At 59.6% G+C, this 18,042-nt stretch overlaps 1 protein-coding gene across 1 annotated transcript in view; it reads right to left on the bottom strand.

The window, feature by feature from the left end:
- The window catches only part of Runx3 (RUNX family transcription factor 3), a 48,352-nt gene extending 30,574 nt beyond the window's left edge, over window positions 1–17,778 (bottom strand). Inside the window, exons 1-2 of the mRNA XM_070037611.1 lie at window positions 17,631–17,778; window positions 17,271–17,442 (exon numbers count right to left, since the gene is read on the bottom strand). Coding sequence (XP_069893712.1) covers window positions 17,271–17,328 — 58 coding nt within the window. The 5' untranslated portion in view covers window positions 17,329–17,442; window positions 17,631–17,778. The remainder of the gene's footprint in view (window positions 1–17,270; window positions 17,443–17,630) is intronic.
- Window positions 17,779–18,042: the final 264 nt, after the last annotated feature.

Raw genomic sequence — 18,042 nt, 5'->3', positions numbered from 1 at the left:
TGGGAGACTCCTCTCCAATTAATCACAGAAAAAGCCGGAATGGCATTGTGGCTCAAAGTGGTAGAGCGCTAGCCTTGAGCAAAACGGTGCTCAGGGACAGCATCCAGGCCCAGAGTGCAAGCCCCCGGATTGGCAGAAAACAAAGGCGCCTTTCCCAGGACTGCAAAGAGCCAGGAGAGCGGAAGGGCGGAGCTGGAAGCCAGGGCACAGGATGCCGCACGCGGCTCACGGGCTTGCTCACGAGGGCTGGCGGGGACACACCTGTGTGTGTACGCAGACAGGACCTCCCTGACGCCCCGGCGGTGCTGGGATCCGCACATGTGGACAGTTAAACACAGTCACGGGTGCTGCATCCCCCCCCCCCCCAGCCACGGTGGCCATGCGCAGACCCGGCGTGCAGACACGCGGGGCCAGGCTCCTGGCAGCCCCTCCACCCCAGGCCGCGCGTGCCCTGGGCAGGCTCAGTGAGGGCGAGGCTCTGGCATCGGGGCTCCGAGCTCTGGGGGCTGCCGGTCCCCACTTCTCCCAGCTGGTGAGCCCAGTGGGGCTGGCAGACCCTCCTCCAGCACCTGACTTCTCCACACCCCACTGTGCTGTGGGGTGACGTGAACCCCACTACCCAGCTGCCTGTGTGGCGGGTGAGCCAGCCCAGACACCAGCCTGCTGGCTCCTCCCAGGCTGTGTGACCGGGCTGCCCGCACCCCCCCCCCAGCCTCCATGTGAAATGGAGAGGGCAGATGACCCGCCCCTGCCCACTCCCAACACAGCCTCACTCGCGGCACACGTCCCCTCGTACTGGCCTTTCAGTCACCCCAAACTCTCCTTTCACAAGCAGAAAATAACATTGAGAGCAAAGAGGATCCAGCCGAGCGGGAGTTCAGTTCATATGATGAGGAAGCCGGGTGTCGGTGGCTCATGCCTCCCATCCTAGCTACCCCGGAGGCTGAGATCGGAGGATCGCAGTTCAAAGCCAGCCTGGGTAGGAAAGTCCGAGAGACTCTTTTTTTTTTGGGGGGGGTCCGGTCGTGGTGCTTGAGCTGAAGAGCTGAGGGACAGCACCCAGGCCCAGAGTTCAAGCCCCACGACCGACCAAAACCAAAACAAAAACAAAATGGATGGGGAGTGTGGCCACAACTGTCCGGCCCCAGGCAGAGGCAAGGGGAGGGTTGTGATTGGACAGGGGGACCCCACATACGCACATTTGTCTTGCTAGTAATTTCTTTTTCTTTTTTTTTTGTGGAGCAGAGTTCCACAAAGGAAGGACGGGGGCACTTGGCGTGTCGCTCAGGGGTTTCACGCCACCGCCCACGGCCGCCACCACCGCCCACGGCCGCCACCACCGCCCACGGCCGCCACCGCCCACGGCCGCCACCGCCCACGGCCGCCACCACCACCCACGGCCGCCACCGCCCACGGCCGCCACCGCCCACGGCCGCCACCACCACCCACGGCCGCCACCGCCCACGGCCGCCACCACCCACGGCCACCACCGCCCACGGCCGCCACCACCGCCCACGGCCGCCACCGCCCACGGCCGCCACCACCCACGGCCACCACCGCCCACGGCCGCCACCACCGCCCACGGCCGCCACCACCGCCCACGGCCGCCACCGCCCACGGCCGCCACCACCGCCACGGCCGCCACCACCCACGGCCACCACCACCGCCCACGGCCGCCACCGCCCACGGCCGCCACCACCGCCACGGCCACCAGGGCCCACGGGAGCCGCGGCTCGGCGGGGCAGCAGAATGCGTGCGAGCTGATTTACAGTTCCAGTTCTGAAATTGTTTCTATCTGTAAATTTATCATTATTATTATTTTGTTCTTAGGTAAAACCATATGTAATAAATAGCAAAAAAACAAAAAACCTTTGGGGCTGGGAAGGTGGCTTAGTGGTAGAGTGCTTGCCTAGCATGCATGAAGCCCTGGGTTCGATTCCTCAGTACCACATCAACAGAAAAAGCTGCAAGTGGCACTGTGGCTCAAGTGGTAGAGTGCTAGCCCTGAACAAAAAGAAGCTCAGGGACAGTGCCCAAGCCCTGAGTCCAACCTCATGTGTATGTGTTTGTGTGTGTGTGTGTGTGTGTGTGTGTGTGTGTGTCTGTCTGTCTGTCTGTCTGTGTCTGTGTCTGTGTGTATACCAATGCTGAGACTTCATGGCGTGGCGCTGTCCCTGAGCTTTTTCACTCAAGGCTGGCACTCTGCCACTTGAGCCACAGCTCCACTTTGGGCTTTTTTGGTGGTTCATTGGAGATCAGAGTCTCATCATCTTTCCTGCCTGGGCTGGCTTTGAACCGTGATCCTCAGATCTCAGCCTCCTGAGTAGCTAGGATGACAGGCGTGAGCCATCAGTGACCGGTAGGTTGATTGTATTGTTCAATTTCTTCTATATTTTATTTATTTATTTGTAGGTCCTGGGGCTTGAACTCAGGGCCTGGGCGCTGTCCCCGAGCTTCTCTGTGCTCAAGGCTAGCACTGTACCACTTGAGCCACAGCACCACTTTCAGCTTCTTCTGTGTATGTGGTGCTGAGGAATGGAACCCAGGGCTTCATGCATGCGAGGCAAGCACTGAGCCACTGAGCCACCTTCCCAGCCCCCTACTTATATTTAAAGGAAAGCAAAAGATATGAAAAAATAAATCCAGCCCCAGACTTGAAAGCAAATTGGGCAGAAGTGCTGGATGTGCCTGGCCGTGGCGGACGCTGCACCTTGCGCTCGTGGTCTATGGCAGGCTCAGCCGGGAGCCAGCCCTGGATTCAAATCACCCACGCTACGTGGATCGCCACAGCGCTTCTCGCTACGTCTGCTTGGCTGGCTATGCACTCCGTTCCAGGGCCAGGACCCCCATGAAGAAGGAAAAACACAGAAGCAGATAGTACCTTGCTCAAGTTCACCTCCAGCCAACCAGAGGGCTGTCATTGCGGAGTGCAGACGCCAGGAAGTGGGCTGCTCGCGTGTGTGCATGAGTGTGTGTGTGTGTGCGTGTGCGTGTGTGTGTGTGTGTGTGCGTGTGTGCCTGTGCAGGAAGTGGTGGCTGTTCACCCCTGAGGTGCTACTTGGGAGGTCTGGGGCCCTGTCCCCAGGCCCCTGGATTTGGAGATGGAGGTGGGACAGAGGTGGATGTGGGTGGAGCTAAGCTTAGGCTGGCTCCTATGTCCTGATCCCTTCACCCCCCCCTTCTCCCCCTCCCCCTCCCCCTTATACCCCTCTCCCTTCCCCCAACTCCAGCTACAGGGTGGGACATGGACACCTCTTTGCCATTCGCTTTTTTCCCTGACAGAAATGCCACTCTAGCCAGGTGCTGGTGGCTCACGCCTATAATCCCAGCTACTCAGGAGGCTGAGATCTGAGGATCGTGGTTCAAAGCCAGCCCAGGCAGGAAAGTCCGTGAGACTCTTATCTCCAATAAACCACCAGAAACCCGGAAGTGGTGCTGTGGCTCAAGGAGTAGAGTGCTCACCTTGAGCTAAAGAGCTGAGGGACAGTGCCCAGGCCCTGAGTTCAAGACCCACGACCGACAAAAATATAAGGCGCCAGGAGGCCCAGCAAGTGTCCGCAGACTCCGCTCCCCAAGACCCAGGCCGCGCTTGGGGGCCTGAGCGCCCCTGGGCTATCCTCACCCCTGTCCCAGCCCCCTCGGGCCAAGGTTCCCAATCCTGCACTTGGAGAGGGAAAGGAGGAGCGGAAAAGAAGAGGAGAGCAAGAAGCAGAGGAGCCAGGGGCCCTGGGTTCATGCAGCCAGCAAACACTGAGGACCTACTGTGTGTGGTCAGCAAGGACTTACTGAGCACCTACTATGTGCTGAGGATGATCTCAGGTTCTGGGAGTGGGGGGGCAGGAAGGGACAACAGAGCCATGAAGTGGCATGACACCTTCCTTCCAGCGGGAGAAAGAAAAAGCCATAGAGGACAAGCAAGCAAACGCGCTCCCAGGGCAGTGTGGGGGGCAAGGGGGCAGTGAGGGACGCAGGGGTGTCCACCCAGCCCTGCGGCGGTCCGTGTCACCTGTCCCTCTCTGTTCTCATCTCCTTCTACCCCGTCCCTCTCTCGCCTAGCTCCAGCCGCAGGAGTCCTACAGCCACAGGGCCTTTGCACACGCAGTTGCCTGCTGCCCACCTGTTTAGGAAGCAGAGGCTCCAAGAGGCATAAACAGTGAAGCCCACATGCGAATCCCCAACATGGTGACTCCAGCACCTTAGGTGACAAAAGGGACTTTGTAAGGTGGCATCTTGGCTTCCCAGGTGAGCCTCAAGTCCTTTCTTTCAAGTGGAAGAGGGAGGGAGATGAGGGCAGCCAGGGGGGAGGCGGTCATGGAGAACAGGCTAGAGGCCAGGGTGATGGTGGTATGCAGAGACCTGGCTCTCGGTACTGGCCTTAAAGGTAGAGGCAGGGCCACAAGCCAAGGACACCAGAAGGGCACTCCTGCGCATACGCCAAAGCCCTATCCTGTTTGCCCTTCTTGGTGAAGAGGGTCACGGCTTCTCTCCTCTCGGCCCTTGTCCCAATCACCTTGTCACCAGTCTAGGGACCATGGCAGGTCACTTCCAGCTCCTGAGACCCTAGCCTGGCTTTTGGGGAGATGGGTGGGTGGGAGCTGCCCAGAAGCTCCTTTCAGAAGAACCAACCCACAGAAGCAGTGCTGGGGGCAGGGGGTATGGAACTCAGGGTTAAAGCCCAGCGTCTCGGAAGGCAAGAACAATTCCAAATCCAGTCTCTTCACACAAAAACACATCTTTTTCCCGAGTATGAAAATAATACACATTCATTAAGGGAAAATTGGAAAATAATAAAATTATGAAGAAGAAAATTAAAACCACCCACAAACCCTGCCACCCAGAACAGTGAGTGATGTTTGGGCTCCTAGCCTGCTCTGCTCCCTCCCTCCCTCCCTCCCACCCTCCTTCCCTCCCTCTCTCCTTTCTTTGGCCAGGCCAGGTCCAGATCCGGGACAGGATGTGCAGTTTGAGATCTGCTTTTGAGACCCCCGCGGTGTATTGTGTGTGTGGAGAGTGTCACCGCGTCCCGTGTCCCCTCTGCCATGCAGGCCCTGTGTGGCCGGGGGCTGGACCACCGCTGCGGTCCCTTGGGCCGGCTGTGTGGTGGCTTGGGGTGTTTCTGGGCTTCTGTCCATGTGAGGAAGTGCAGGTCTCAGCCAGATCCCCCCTCCCCCCACGCGAGACGAGGTCTGGGCTGGTCCCCTCACCCTGCGGTCCCCTCTCGCTGGGCTCTGGCCCAGCCCTGCCCTGGCACACACCCTGACCCCCTGGGGGCGCGGCCTCCCCCTTTCCTGACAGAGCATGCCCACAGCACTCCAGGCTCCACCCAAAGCCCCACATGCTAGGTGTCCAGCCGCTTGTCCATTTTGCTCGGGGTGTTGGTATGGGGGCTTGAACTCAGGGCCCCAGGCTGGCTCACCTGGCTTCACTCAGAGCTAGAGCTCCAGCATTTGAACCACACCTTTACTTCCAGCTTTTTGGGGAAGTGACACTCTTTCCGATTTGTTTGTCTGAGATCCTCAGACCTCAGCCTCCTGAGCAGCCGGGCAGGAGTCACCAGCACCTGGCTCTTTTTCTTTTTCTTTTTCTTTTTCTTTTCTTTCTTTCTTCCTTCCTTCCTTCCTACCTTCCTTCCTTCCTTCCTTCCTTCCTTCCTTCCTTCCTTCCTTCCTTCCTTCCTTCCTTCCTTCCTTCCTTCCTTGGGCTTGAACTCAGAGCCTAGACCCTGTCTCTGAGCCTCTTTGTATTCAAGGTAAGCACTCTACCACTTGAGCCACAGCGCTACTTCTGGCTTTTCTAAGTAGTTTACTGGAGATAAGAGTCTCACAGACTTTTCTGCCCAGGCTGGCTTTGAACCACAATCCTCAGATCTCAGCCTCCCGAGTAGCTAGGATTATAGGCATGAGCTACAGTGCCCAGCCTTAGATGTTCAGCTCCCTATGGAAGAGTGGACCAGGGAGGTCGATGCTGCGGGACCCGGGGGCCTGGCCACAGCTCGTATGTGTTCATAGTCCACCCGCAGAGGGCCAGGCTGGCCGCTGTGCGCCACCTGCCTCCGTCTCCCTGGGTTCTGACGTCCGGTGGCGTGGCCTGGGTCTCGGGTGCGCCGGCTCCTGGCCACCCGGAGGCCACACCAGCCCGTGGGCCCAGGCCCGTGGCAGGGTCTGGGGCCTCGGCAGGACAGGAGGGGTTTCTTAGCTGGTTGTGTGAGGCTACTCTGAGGGGCGGCCGGGACCCCACAGGGGGGCCCCTGAATAGTGGATGGGTGTTACAGCCACGGACTGTGTGTGTGCACCTGTGAGGTTGTGTGTGGGCCTGTGTGTGTGTGTGTGTGTGTGTGTGTGCGCCTGTGAGGTTGTGTGTGTGTGCCTGTGTGTGTGCGTGCGTGTGTGTGTGCCTGTGAGGTTGTGTGTGTGTGTGCCTGTGTGTGTGTGCGTGCGTGTGTGTGTGTGTGCCTGTGAGGTTGTGTGTGTGTGTGTGCGCCTGTGAGGTTGTGTGTGTGCCTGTGTGTGTGAGGTTGTGTGTGCGTGTGCATGCACGTGTGCACGCACATGTGCATGCGTGTGCATGCATGTGCATGCGTGCGCGTGCCTGTGTGTGTGTGCGTGCGTGCGTGTGCGTGTGTGTGCCTGTGATGTTGTGTGTGTGCCTGTGAGGTTGTGTGTGCGTGTGCATGTGTGTGTACATGTGTGCACACGCGTGTGTGTGCGTGTGCTTGTGTGCCTGTGTGTGCCTGTGTGTGTGTGTGCGTGCGTGTGTGTGTGTGTGCGCCTGTGAGGTTGTGTGTGTGTGTGCCTGTGTGTGTGTGTACATGTGTGTGTGCCTGTGAGGTTGTGTGTGTGTGCGTGCGTGTGTGTGTGTGCCTGTGAGGTTGTGTGTGTGTGTGCCTGTGAGGTTGTGTGTGTGCCTGTGTGTGTGTGCGTGCGTGTGTGTGTGCCTGTGAGGTTGTGTGTGTGTGTGTGCGCCTGTGAGGTTGTGTGTGTGCCTGTGTGTGTGTGCGTGTGAGGTGTGTGTGCGTGTGCATGTGTGTGTGCACGTGTGCACGCACATGTGTGTGCGTGTGCGTGTGTGCGTGCGTGTGCGTGTGTGTGCGTGTGTGCGTGTGCGTGTGTGTGCCTGTGTGTGTGTGCGTGCGTGTGCGTGTGTGTGCCTGTGTGTGCGTGCGTGCGTGTGTGTGTGCCTGTGAGGTTGTGTCTGTGCCTGTGAGGTTGTGTGTGTGCCTGTGAGGTTGTGTGTGCGTGTGCATGTGTGTGTGTGCGCGTGTGTGTGTGCGTGTGCGTGTGCGTGCCTGTTTGTGTGTGCGTGCGTGCGTGTGTGTGCACCTGTGAGGTTGTGTGTGCATGTGCGTGCGTGCCTGTGCGTGTGCGCATGCGCACGGGTTTCAGGATGTGGCTGGAGCTTAGCTTTGGTCATGTCCTCTCTCTCTCTGAGCCTCAGTTTCTCCCCTTCTGCCCTGGTGAAGGAGAGGGCCAGCACACCAAGGCCGTGTGTGTGTGTGTGTGCGCATGTGTGTGTACACATGTGTGCGTGTATGTGTGCACATGTGTGTATGTGCATGTGTGCATGTGCACATGTGCACACGCGTGTGTGCATGTGCGTGTGTGCACGTGTGTGTGTGCGTACGTGTGTGTGTGCATGTGTGTGTGCGTGTGTGTTTCCAGCTTTCCCTGCCTTGGTCCCCAGACGCTGGCCTTGCCCCGACTCACGCACAGCGAGCCCCTGGCTGTCCAGGCCGAGCCCCGCTGGGCCGCCTGGGCAGGAGAGCCCAGCTGGGCCTGGGCAGGAGAGCCCCGCTGGGCCGCCTGGGCAGGAGAGCCCCGCTGGGCCTGGGCAGGAGAGCCCCGCTGGGCCTGGGCAGGAGAGCCCCGCTGGGCCTGGGCAGGAGAGCCCCACTGGGCTGCCTGGGCAGGAGAGCCCCGCTGGGCTGCCTGGGCAGGAGAGCCCCGCTGGGCCTGGGCAGGAGAGCCCCGCTGGGCCTGGGCAGGAGAGCCCCGCTGGGCTGCCTGGGCAGGAGAGCCCCGCTGGGCCTGGGCAGGAGAGCCCCGCTGGGCCTGGGCAGGAGAGCCCCGCTGGGCCGGCCGGCAGGAGGCTCAGCCGCTGGCATCTCAGTTTCCCCATCTGTGCAACAGGCCTCACAGCAGCTTCGGTTCTGGGGGAAACGCATGTGGGTGCGCAGGGAGAGTTGCACGCCACAGTGCCACTCATCACACACGATGGCGGCCCAGAAGGAAGCTTCTAGAAGAGATTTTCCATGTCTGGACACTGCTAATATGGTATAGCTGTTTAAGACTTCAGTCGTCATAATTTATCCTTTCTAGACAGTTTTCTACACATTTTTTTTGGAGGTTCTGAGGTTTGAACTCGAGACCTTGCGCTTTCTAGGCAGGTGCTCGACTGTTGAGCCACGACCCCAGCTCGTTATTTTTCAGGTGGGGTATGGAGATTTAGCCCTGGGCTGACCTCAGATCAGGATCTTCTACCTATAGCCCACTTATGGGCTTTTCATAGCTGGGACTACAGGCTTGAGCCACCATGCCCAGCCTACAGCTTATGATGAGGTCTTGCTAACTTTTTCACCCAGACTGGACTTGAACAGAGATTCTCAGGGATTACAGGAGTGAGCCACCCGGTATGCTTGGCTCAATTAAGTATTTCTTAATTTCATCTTTTTTTTTTTCAGTATTTAGAGGCCAGCAAAATTTTCTTTTAAGTCTCACACAGTTTCTCGAGTCTTTGAACAGATCATTTGGCTCTAGAGTGCCTTAGTCCAAGATATGGATTTAATAGCTTTCCATGAAGCAGTTTACCTTGCTGTGTTTATTAGAGATGTCCGTGTTTATGAGGACATGAAAGGCCCTGACAAGTCCTGCACCAGAGAGCCCTGTTGCTGGTACTGTTGTTCTCAGGTTTGTCTGGCTTCTTCATCTCTGCCTGATAACATCTGCGGAGCACCCAGGGAAATGCCACACTGGTTTCCTGGTTTCTAGGAAACAGAGGAGGTGAAGAAGAGCTGTGATTCAAGGGAGGGGGGCATAATGAGGAGACCCCTCCCATGCCCAGCCAGCCCGGCATCCGCACCTCACAGGCCACGAGGTCAGGAGGCCGCAGGGCCAGCCAGCCAGCGGTGGTCTGGTGGGGAAATCTGCAGCCTCTGGTTCTAAGCCCCATCTTCCTCCTGCCCCTCCTGCAGGTGGCATGATTCGAGATATGGAAGATTCTGGGCTTCTCCCGTAGCACTCAATGTAGTAAACCCAGACTCTTCTGTAGCACAAACGTCTCCAGGAACTTTCTGTTTATGTGCCGGGACTGGGGCTTGAGCTCAAGGCGCTGTGTTCTCTCTTGGCTTTTTTCTACTCAAGGCTACTGGTGCTCTACCACTTGAGTCATGGCTCTACTTTGGCTTTTTGGTAGTTTTTATTTTTGGTCGGTTGTGGGGCTTGAACTCTTGGCCTGGGCACTGTCCCTGCGTTCTTCAGCTCAAGGTGAGCGCTCTACCACTTGAGCCACAGCGCCACCTCTGGTTTTCTAGTGGTTTATTGGAGATAAGATTCTCACGGCCTTTCCTGCCCGGACTGGCTCTGAACTGTGATCCTCAGATCTCAGCCTCCTGAGTGGCTAGGATGACAGGCCTCGTGTCATTTCTTATTTTTACGTTGTGGGCTCGAAGCATGAACAGCACTGGCGCTGGGGGAATGGAGCAGGAAGGAAGGAGCAGGGTCTCCAGCCTGGGGCCTGGGGCGCCTGGGGGTGGAGCCATAGCCTGAGCCTGGGACCCCGCAGCGCACAGGGTCCCAGCTGAGCATCCTGCATCATCTACGCGCCTGAGACCAAGGTCATGTGGCCACACAGCTGTGTGGGTAAAAATAGGGCTGGTGAGCCCAGGTGGAGGCCCTGGGGCTTTCATTCACTCACTCACACTCACACACACACACACACACACACACACACACACACACACACACACGTGCGCTCAGAGCGCACACCTGCCCTGCCCAGTTCAGCCAGAGCTCAGCTCTGAGCGCCATGAGATGCTTGATCCCCACTGTCCCTTTGAGATCCAGCCTATTCATCCTGAAGGCACCAGCCCTCCCAACTCCCTGCTCTCCTCCCCAGCGCCGGGCTGTGCCCCACACCCGCCTGATCCCAGCCCCACCCAGACTCCAGCTTTCTAGAAACCCTTCTGGAAGTATTTATCTGAGCAGGGCCTGAAGGGGCATGGAAGGTGGCAGGGGAGGCGGAGGTCACCTCTCCCGGAGGGCTCCCTGGAGGCGGTGTGTCTTCATCTTAAGGACCAGGAGACCCCTCTAGGTCGGAGTGAGAGTTTAACCAGGCAGCCCTGGTGCCAGGCAGGCCCTGGTCTGAGCCTGGGCCCCACCGGTCTCTCCCGATATGACCGTGGGTGGAAGTCACTTGCCTTTGCTGACTCTCAGTTCCCATTGGTGAAATGGACACCGAGGTCACACCATGATTTGGCTTTATGGAGCGCTTGGCATTCTGGAGCTGGCATATGGAGCTGGGTGAAGCACATCAGCCATCAGCTCCGTAAAACTCACCCGACCAGCCTTGTAGGAGCACTGTTTGGGGGCAGCCGTGGTCCAAACAGATCTGCCCCCCATTCTCTCTCTTCTCCCAGCACCTGCTGCCTCCCCCCCGTCAGCCCAGGTGAGGCCAGCTCCATGTCCCCCGCCCCCCATGCCCAGGGCTCCGAGGCCTCTCCAGGCACGCGCATGTGCAAGCGCGTGTGCTGGGGCACGCGGAGAAGGGCGCTCCCGAGGGGCACCGACGGCAGCCACCCTGCAAGCCATACGTCAGTTACACGTCTGCCCTTTCCGACCACACGCAAGCCCGAGCCTTGTGCCAAAAACACTTTTCCCAGACTTGAAAGAAAACCCCAAAGAGGAACCTAAACCTCCCAGCCGTCTGCGCAGCGCAGCCGGGCAGCAGCCCGGACAGGGCTTCGGAGAAAAACCAGACAGCAAAGGGGAAGTGGGGGGCTGGGGGCCGCCTGGCCAGCAGTTGCTGGCCTGCTCGTCTGTCTGTCTGTCTGTCTGTCTGTCTGTCTGTCTGTCTGTCTGTCTGTCTATCTATCTATCTATCTATCTATCTTCTATCCATCTACCCATCTTTTTTTTTTTTTTTTTTTTTTTTTTTTTTTTTTGGGTCCGGTCGTGGGGCCTGAACTCTGGGCCTGGGTGCTGTCCCTCAGCTCTTCAGCTCAAGGCTAATTCTCTACCACTTGAGCCACAGCGCCACTTCCGGCTTTTTTCTTTTTGCTTATGTGGTGCTGAGGAATCGAACCCAGGGCCTCATGCATGCAAGGCAAGCGCTCTACCACTGAGCCACCTTCCCAGCCCCATCCACCCATCTTCTATCTATCCATCGTCTATCTATCTATCTATCTATCTATCTCTCTATCTGCCTATCATCTACCTATCCATCCATCTACCATCCATCTATCCATCTTCCACCATTTATCATCCATCCATCATCCATCCACTAGTCACCTATCCACCCATCCACCATCCATCATGCACCCACCATCTATCTATACATCCACCATCCATCCATCCATCATCCATCTATTCATCCAACATCCAGCTACCACCCATTAACCTACAATCCATATACCCATCTACCATCTTTCCATCCACCTCCCCATCTATCCACCTAGCGATCCATTCATCCCTGTGTTCTTCTTTCCCCTGCCAAGGTCACCTTGCACCTGCCTCTGCCACCAGGTGTGCACAGGAGAGGATCCGCCCTGCACACCCCGCGGCCCCCCCGCCCCCCCCCCCGTCCCCTCCCTGGGCCTGGGGAGAGGGCCAGGCCCAGGGCAGACTCTGAGAAGGAGTGATTGTAAAACTGAGCTAGAGAGGAGAGCTCGCTCGCTGTGGCTGGCTGTGGCTGGCTGTGGCTCGCTGGCCATCTTTTGCGCACACCCGGGAAGGGACGTCTGCCTCGGTTTTCTGGCTTTACGCAGGAGCTGGCGAGTGCACACCTCCCCTCATCGCTGTAAACGCACCCAGGGAGCCTCGGGTGTGCACTGTTAGTCTCACCATTCTACAGATGGGAAACTGAGTCTGGAGAGGCGGGGTGAGCACCCCCCATGTCACGAGGAAGCAGGGGTGGCGTCTCTGCTCCCAGACACCTTTCTGGGGTGCCCTCCACCTCCACCCTGTCCACCTCGGAGCCCGCAGCTCAGTCTGTCCAGCTCCGAGACCCGGCAGGCAGCTGCACTGGGCTCAGGAGGGGACACGTCCCCCTTTCCCTCTTTGCACCCCCTCTTTGAGGCCTACCCCGAGGGGCCCTGTCTACGCAAGAGGAGTGGGTGGTTTGCAGGGGTCCTTCGTGCGTGGGGGGGAGGGGGGCGGGTCCTGGCCCCCAGGGGGGAGCCCTCCCTCTTCCCTTCCTTCTTCCCTCCTCCACCCTTCTCTACCTTCTCCTTTCCTCTTCCTCCTTCCCTCCCTCCTGCCTCCCTTCCCACTGTGGCATGGGGGAGCCGAGGACAGGGTCCCCCAAGTGGCTCCCTGGAGACACTGGTGGGGTGCGATGGAGCTCAGCCTGGACGGCCCAGGCCCCAGGAGACACACGAGGCGGGGGGGGGTGCAGTGAGGTGTCCCCTGGAGACAGGAGCAAGGGGGGATGTTCCTGATGTCCCGCGGGACCCCGAGCCCCGGTGTGTCTCCCCGCTCCTCAGGAGAGGCCAGCGTTTCCTCCTAGTGGCTTTCTTCCCGCCTCACAGAACTTTCTGGAAGGTCAGGCTCCGGGCTGTCCTTCCCGGCCCCTCCCCTGCAGGTGAGGGAGCCGGGCTGGGCTTTGATGTGGCCATCTCCGGCCGGGTGTCAATGGGTTCTCTATATGTCCAGCGGGGCCCTGGACACACAGCCCGGGTGTCAGGCCTCTGTGGGCAGCGGGGGCTCCCAGGAATGCCCTCCCAGCCTGGGGTGCTGTGGGCAGGCAGGGTGGTCCAGGAGACGGGCGTGTGCACGGCGCCCTCAGAAGCCGCCATCAAAGCAGCCGGGCCGCCGTGGCACCCGGAGCGGGGCAGCCACGGCGCCCAGGGCTGCGGGGGGCCAGGGCTGCGGGGGGCCAGGGCTGCGGGCGGCCAGGGCTGCGGGGGGCCGGCGCGCACCTGAGCCCGGGTGGGGCGGGGGGGGCTGGAATCTGGAGGGTCCCCTGGTGCTCGCCACCGGCCGGGGCCCGGGGGAGGGCCCGGGGCTGCGGCCCCTCCCTCCCAGGCAGCCTCTTCTCCGTCCAGTTCTGTTTCCCCAGCCTCCCAGGTGTCCGTGGGGGGGGGTCAAGGGCCTGGACCCCAGTTGTCCTCCCGCAGGCTCCCCTGGGACACGCCCCCCCACGCTGCCGCAGTGGGAGTTGCTCAGCAATGAATGAATGGGCAAAAAAAAAAAGCCTGGTGCATAGAAACACCATGGAATAGTATACAGCCATGAAGAAAAAAACAAAGGTGTGTTATTTTCAGGAAAATGGATGGAACAGGAGAAGCCCAGAAAGTTGAATATCATATGCTTTTACTCCTAGGTAGAAGCCAGCCCCCAAGACACATATTTACAGATATGCCCGTCTGTATAAAGCCCCGTGCGCAACAATGTGTGGAGGGACGCACGGAACAGGCTTCCAACTGTGGGACTGTGTGGGGGGGGGGAGGGAAAAGGGAGAGGGAGGGATTAACAAACCGACGGCACCTCGGTGTGAAGATGGCTCGGGGGATGTCCCTGGAACTCATTGACTACTGGGGATGGGGAAGGAGAGAGCAAGCCCTGAGAGCGGTGATTCCGAGCAGAGTTTAATACGTGAGTCTGGAATACCAAAGTGAAGCCCCTTAGTGCAGTTAATACCCTTTAAACAATGACCAGCACATAAAGCAGGCGTTGCTTACGTTTGGACCCCAGTGGGAGGAGAGGGTGAACGGGAAGGGTCCATGCGGACAGCTACCGTCCAGGCCGGTGGCTCACGCCTGTCATCCTAGCTACTCGGGAGACTGCGACCTGAGGATCACAGTTCAAAGCCAGCCCGGGCAGGGAAGCCCGTGAGACTCTTATCTCCAATGAATCGCTAAAAAGCCGGAAGTGAAGCTGTGGCTCAAGGTGGTAGAGTACTCGTTTTGAGCACAAAAAGCTCAGGGATGGTGCCCAGGCCCTGAGTTCAAGCCCACACAAAAGGAGGAGGGGGGTGTGGAATGGGGAGAGGGACAGAGCAGGTGCGGCGCTGCGAAGTGTGGAAAGATCACGATAAAACTCCCCACGCCCCCACGGGGAGACACTGGGCATCACTAGCTGGCGGGGAGCGCAGTCACACACACACCCGCACACACAAGGAGAGGGTCGCACACCCCTGCACGCACGAGGACCACGACAAGTCCAATGACAGACGCGCGCGTGTGTGAACACACAAGCCCAGCACCGGGGCACCTGAGGGCCGCCGCTCTGAGCCTGCGTGGGTTCTTTGGTCTCTTGGTCACCCCATGAGATCCGACAGATGAGGAAACTGAGTCACAGAGCAGCCGCCCCCCCCAAGCTAGCTAGGGAAGAGCCCAGTCCACACTTCAGCTGGGAATGCTGCGCTCCTCCAGATCTCAAGATGACAAAGTTGAGAAACAAACACCTCTTCCTCCCCTCACCCCCCGCCCCGGGCTCCCCTCAATCCTGAGTGGGGAGTGTGGGCGCCACTATGCCCTCCTCTCTGAGGTCCGCCTTACCCTCTGCTATAAAGAGGGGGTGGGACATGGCCCAGCTGCCAGAAGGTTCTGCCCAAGTCCTGACTCTCCCCAAGATGGCAGAGCTGGGTGACAGCATAGGGGGGGCTCTCTCTGGAAGCAGGGTAGGGGACACAGGGATAGGCCTTGGGGAAGAATGTGGATCCCAACTCCCTCCTTTCCTATACCAACGAGACGAGGGCCACCAGAGATGTCAAGGGACTCGAAGAGCGTCACAGCACTTGGGCCGTAGAGGGTAGAGGACGGGGCTCCAGGCAGCAGCTCCCAAGCCTGCCATCAGAATCACTCTGGGGAGAGGTTTCAAAAGCTCAGACCCCGGATTTAAGCTTTGGGGGTGGTGAGGTCTGCTGAGCTCACCTGGCTGAGGGACTGGGGTGCGGCAGCATTTGGGGGGGCAGGGCAGAGGGAGGGGAGCCGGTGGAGGATAGAAGGTCCTTTCTCTCTACCAGGTGCCGTGGCTCAGGCCTGTAATCCCAGCTACTTGGGGGATGGAGACTGGGGAAAGATCACCAAGGCCGGCCTTGGGTAAAAAGCACACCGTCCTCGAAGTGAAATAGTAATTAAAGCCAACAGGGCCTGGAGGTGTGGCTTGGGTGGTAGAGCCCCTGTGAGGCCAGCTAGCACCCCGAGGCCCTGAATTCAAACCTCCCAATACCGCCGAACCCAACCCAAACCCAACCAAAACAACCACGGGGACGCGCACAATCCCACCAGGAAAGCGGCAAGGGCCTAGCAGTCTTGGGGTTCTCGACTCGTGGAGAAATTGGGGGGCGGGGGTCCACGAACTCGGGCTGGAAATAATGAGGTCTTCCCTTTCGTCAGTTCTAACCGCAACGCGCCTCTCTTTCCGTGTGTCTGCGTAGGGGAAATGGCAGGTAACTAACTTTTCAGGGCGGGACAGTGGGCAGCGCTCAGCCTGCAGTACGGCGGGCCGCCCTGGGCTCGCCCGCCTGTCCTTGGCTTCTGGCCGCATCGCCAGGATGGCCGCCCAGTCCAGTCTGAAGCGCAGCTGCTTTTGGACTTGGCTGACAGCAGTCGGTACCTGCGGCCCACGGGCGTCCTTGGCCCTCTCCCCCTGTGCCCCAGAGGCCGCCTCCCCACTCCATACCAACTCAGCAGCGCCAGCCCAGGCTCCCAGGCCTCCTTTGTTTGAAACCCTGCATTTCTCCATCTTGCTCACCGAGAGAGAATGCAGATTACAAAGGGCCAGCAAATGGTTTTTATAAACTCTTATTTTCTTGCCGCAGCCCTGCCTTTAATTAGCTCTAAGGACGACCAGGGCACCGGGTAAGAATGGCAGGAGGGATGGGGGGGGGCTGGGGCTTGTCAGCGGCCACTGCCAGGTTTGGGGGTGGGGAGTCGGGGGGTTGGGAGTCCTCCACGCCAACTCCCTACCGTGGCCTGACCAAAGCGGGCGCTCAGGCCAGCCTCCGCTGAGCCTATACAGACAACGCCCAACCTGCCCTGGGTCAACGGCAGCCAGGAGCCAGTGGCAGGGCAGACAGACAGACAGACTGACAGGCTTCTGACCAAGACTCAAAAGTCATCTTCCCCACCCAGCCCCCTGCCCCCACCAAGCCCTGGGGTTCTAGATCTTCCTTAGCACCCCCTCCCTCCCCTCCCCCTTCTAGTGGAGAAACCGGTCCCTGGAAGAAGCCGGAGCTGCTGGCCCTGTGCACAGCTTGCCTCCAGCCTCAGACAATCACAACAGCACAGCCAGCACCGCTCTCTTGGGAGCACAGAGAGGTGATGCAACCCATGTCGGGTCACACAGCAAGGTGGGAACAGGACTCTAGATCCCCAATCTCAGAAGCCACAGCAGCTCCTTCTGGGGAGGAAGAAGGCAGCGGGGGAGGGAGGGTCTGAGGCTGAGGAACGGCCCCCCTGAGAGCCACAGAGAGACAGGAGTCCCCCCTTCAGTGAGAGGCCTTCCACGAGGACCCCCCATACCCATCCTTGCTGAGGGACACAACCCAGAACTCTGGGTCCCTCCAAGGCCGCGAAGAGACAAAATCAGCCACCCCCAAAACACTCAGGTCCCCGGCCCCCGAGCCCAGGGGTCTTTTCCCAAACCCACCGTCCTCCCCCTCAGCCTCCATGCGGGCGCAGCCTGCAGCCATGAGTCCCCACGCCCAGGCTCCCTTCTCCTCACTGGCTGCCACTCCCCAAAGATCGCCCAGCAAAGCCAGGACCTCGCAGAGATCGGAGCCAGAGGTCCAGCCTCAGCCCGCCTGCCTCCCCGCGCCATCCCAAGAATCAGCCCCAGATCTGCCTGCACCCAAGCGGTCGAGTCTGAGGTTCAAGGCAGGAAACAGAGGGGACCCCACTGGTCCTGGCCCCCCAGGGCCTCTGAGCTCCAGCGAGAAAGTGCCACATCAAGAGACCACGGCGGCGGCCAGCCCTCCTCCCCGAGGCTGCCGGAGGCCGGCGGGCAGCCGGGGTTGGCGGGGGAGGCGGCTGGAGGGGGTGGGGGGTGGTCGGGGGCCTCTTGGCCACCGCTCCCACCCCAAAGGGCCACCCGGGGGGGTCACCGCTTACTCACCGCGGATGAAGGTCTGGGAGTAGGACGGGAAGGAATCGAAGATGCTGTTGGAAGCCATGCCCTGCTCGGAATTCTCCAGAATTCTGGACTTCGGGGGGTGGGGGGTGGGGGTTGAGGTTGACTGGGTTGGCGGCTGCTTTATGGTTGGGTCCCCCCTTTCTTCCTTGAGCTACTTTTGAGAATGAAAGGCGGTGGGGTGGGTGAGGAGGTGTTGCTGGGGGTTGGTTTTGCCTCTTTTTTTTTTCTCCCCCCCTTGCTGCTACCAAGAAAGAAAAGAAAAGAAAGGAAAAAAAAAAGCAAGAACACGAGAATGTCAGAAGGGTAAAAAAATCCCCAAGGAAAGTAAGTTGCTGTTTGTACCCAAGAATCTGCCTCTCCGGTCCCACAGGAATGTCTAGCCACAAGTTTTCAACAGGAGCCCAGGCCGAGTGTATCATTAGAGGACGGGAAGGGGCTCGGGAGGCCGGGCTGGAAGAGCCGGAGGCCCGGGCAGTGAGGCTGGCCAACCCTCCCACTGGGCACCCACTGACCGACCGACCGATCGGTGGTGTGGGAATGAATGAATGAATGAACGAGACTCACCCTCTCTCCGGGGGGGGGGGGGGAGGGGAGCAAGGTTGCAGCCAGAGGGCGGCCAGGGGGTGGGGACGCCGGGGACCAACCAGCTCCTCGCAGGGCCCCGTGGGAGGGGGGGCCCGAGGCCCTGGCCTTGTGGTTGTGTGGTTGAGGGAGCAGACCTGCTCAGTGCCAACCCAGCCCCAGGCCCAGCCCG

Source organism: Dipodomys merriami, unplaced genomic scaffold (genome assembly GCF_024711535.1).
Source record: "Dipodomys merriami isolate MVZ:Mamm:240054 unplaced genomic scaffold, mDipMer1.0.p SCAF_28, whole genome shotgun sequence".
NCBI lineage: Eukaryota > Metazoa > Chordata > Mammalia > Rodentia > Heteromyidae > Dipodomys > Dipodomys merriami.
Note: the sequence above shows the minus strand (reverse complement) of the source record. Positions and strands in the feature narration are given on the sequence as shown.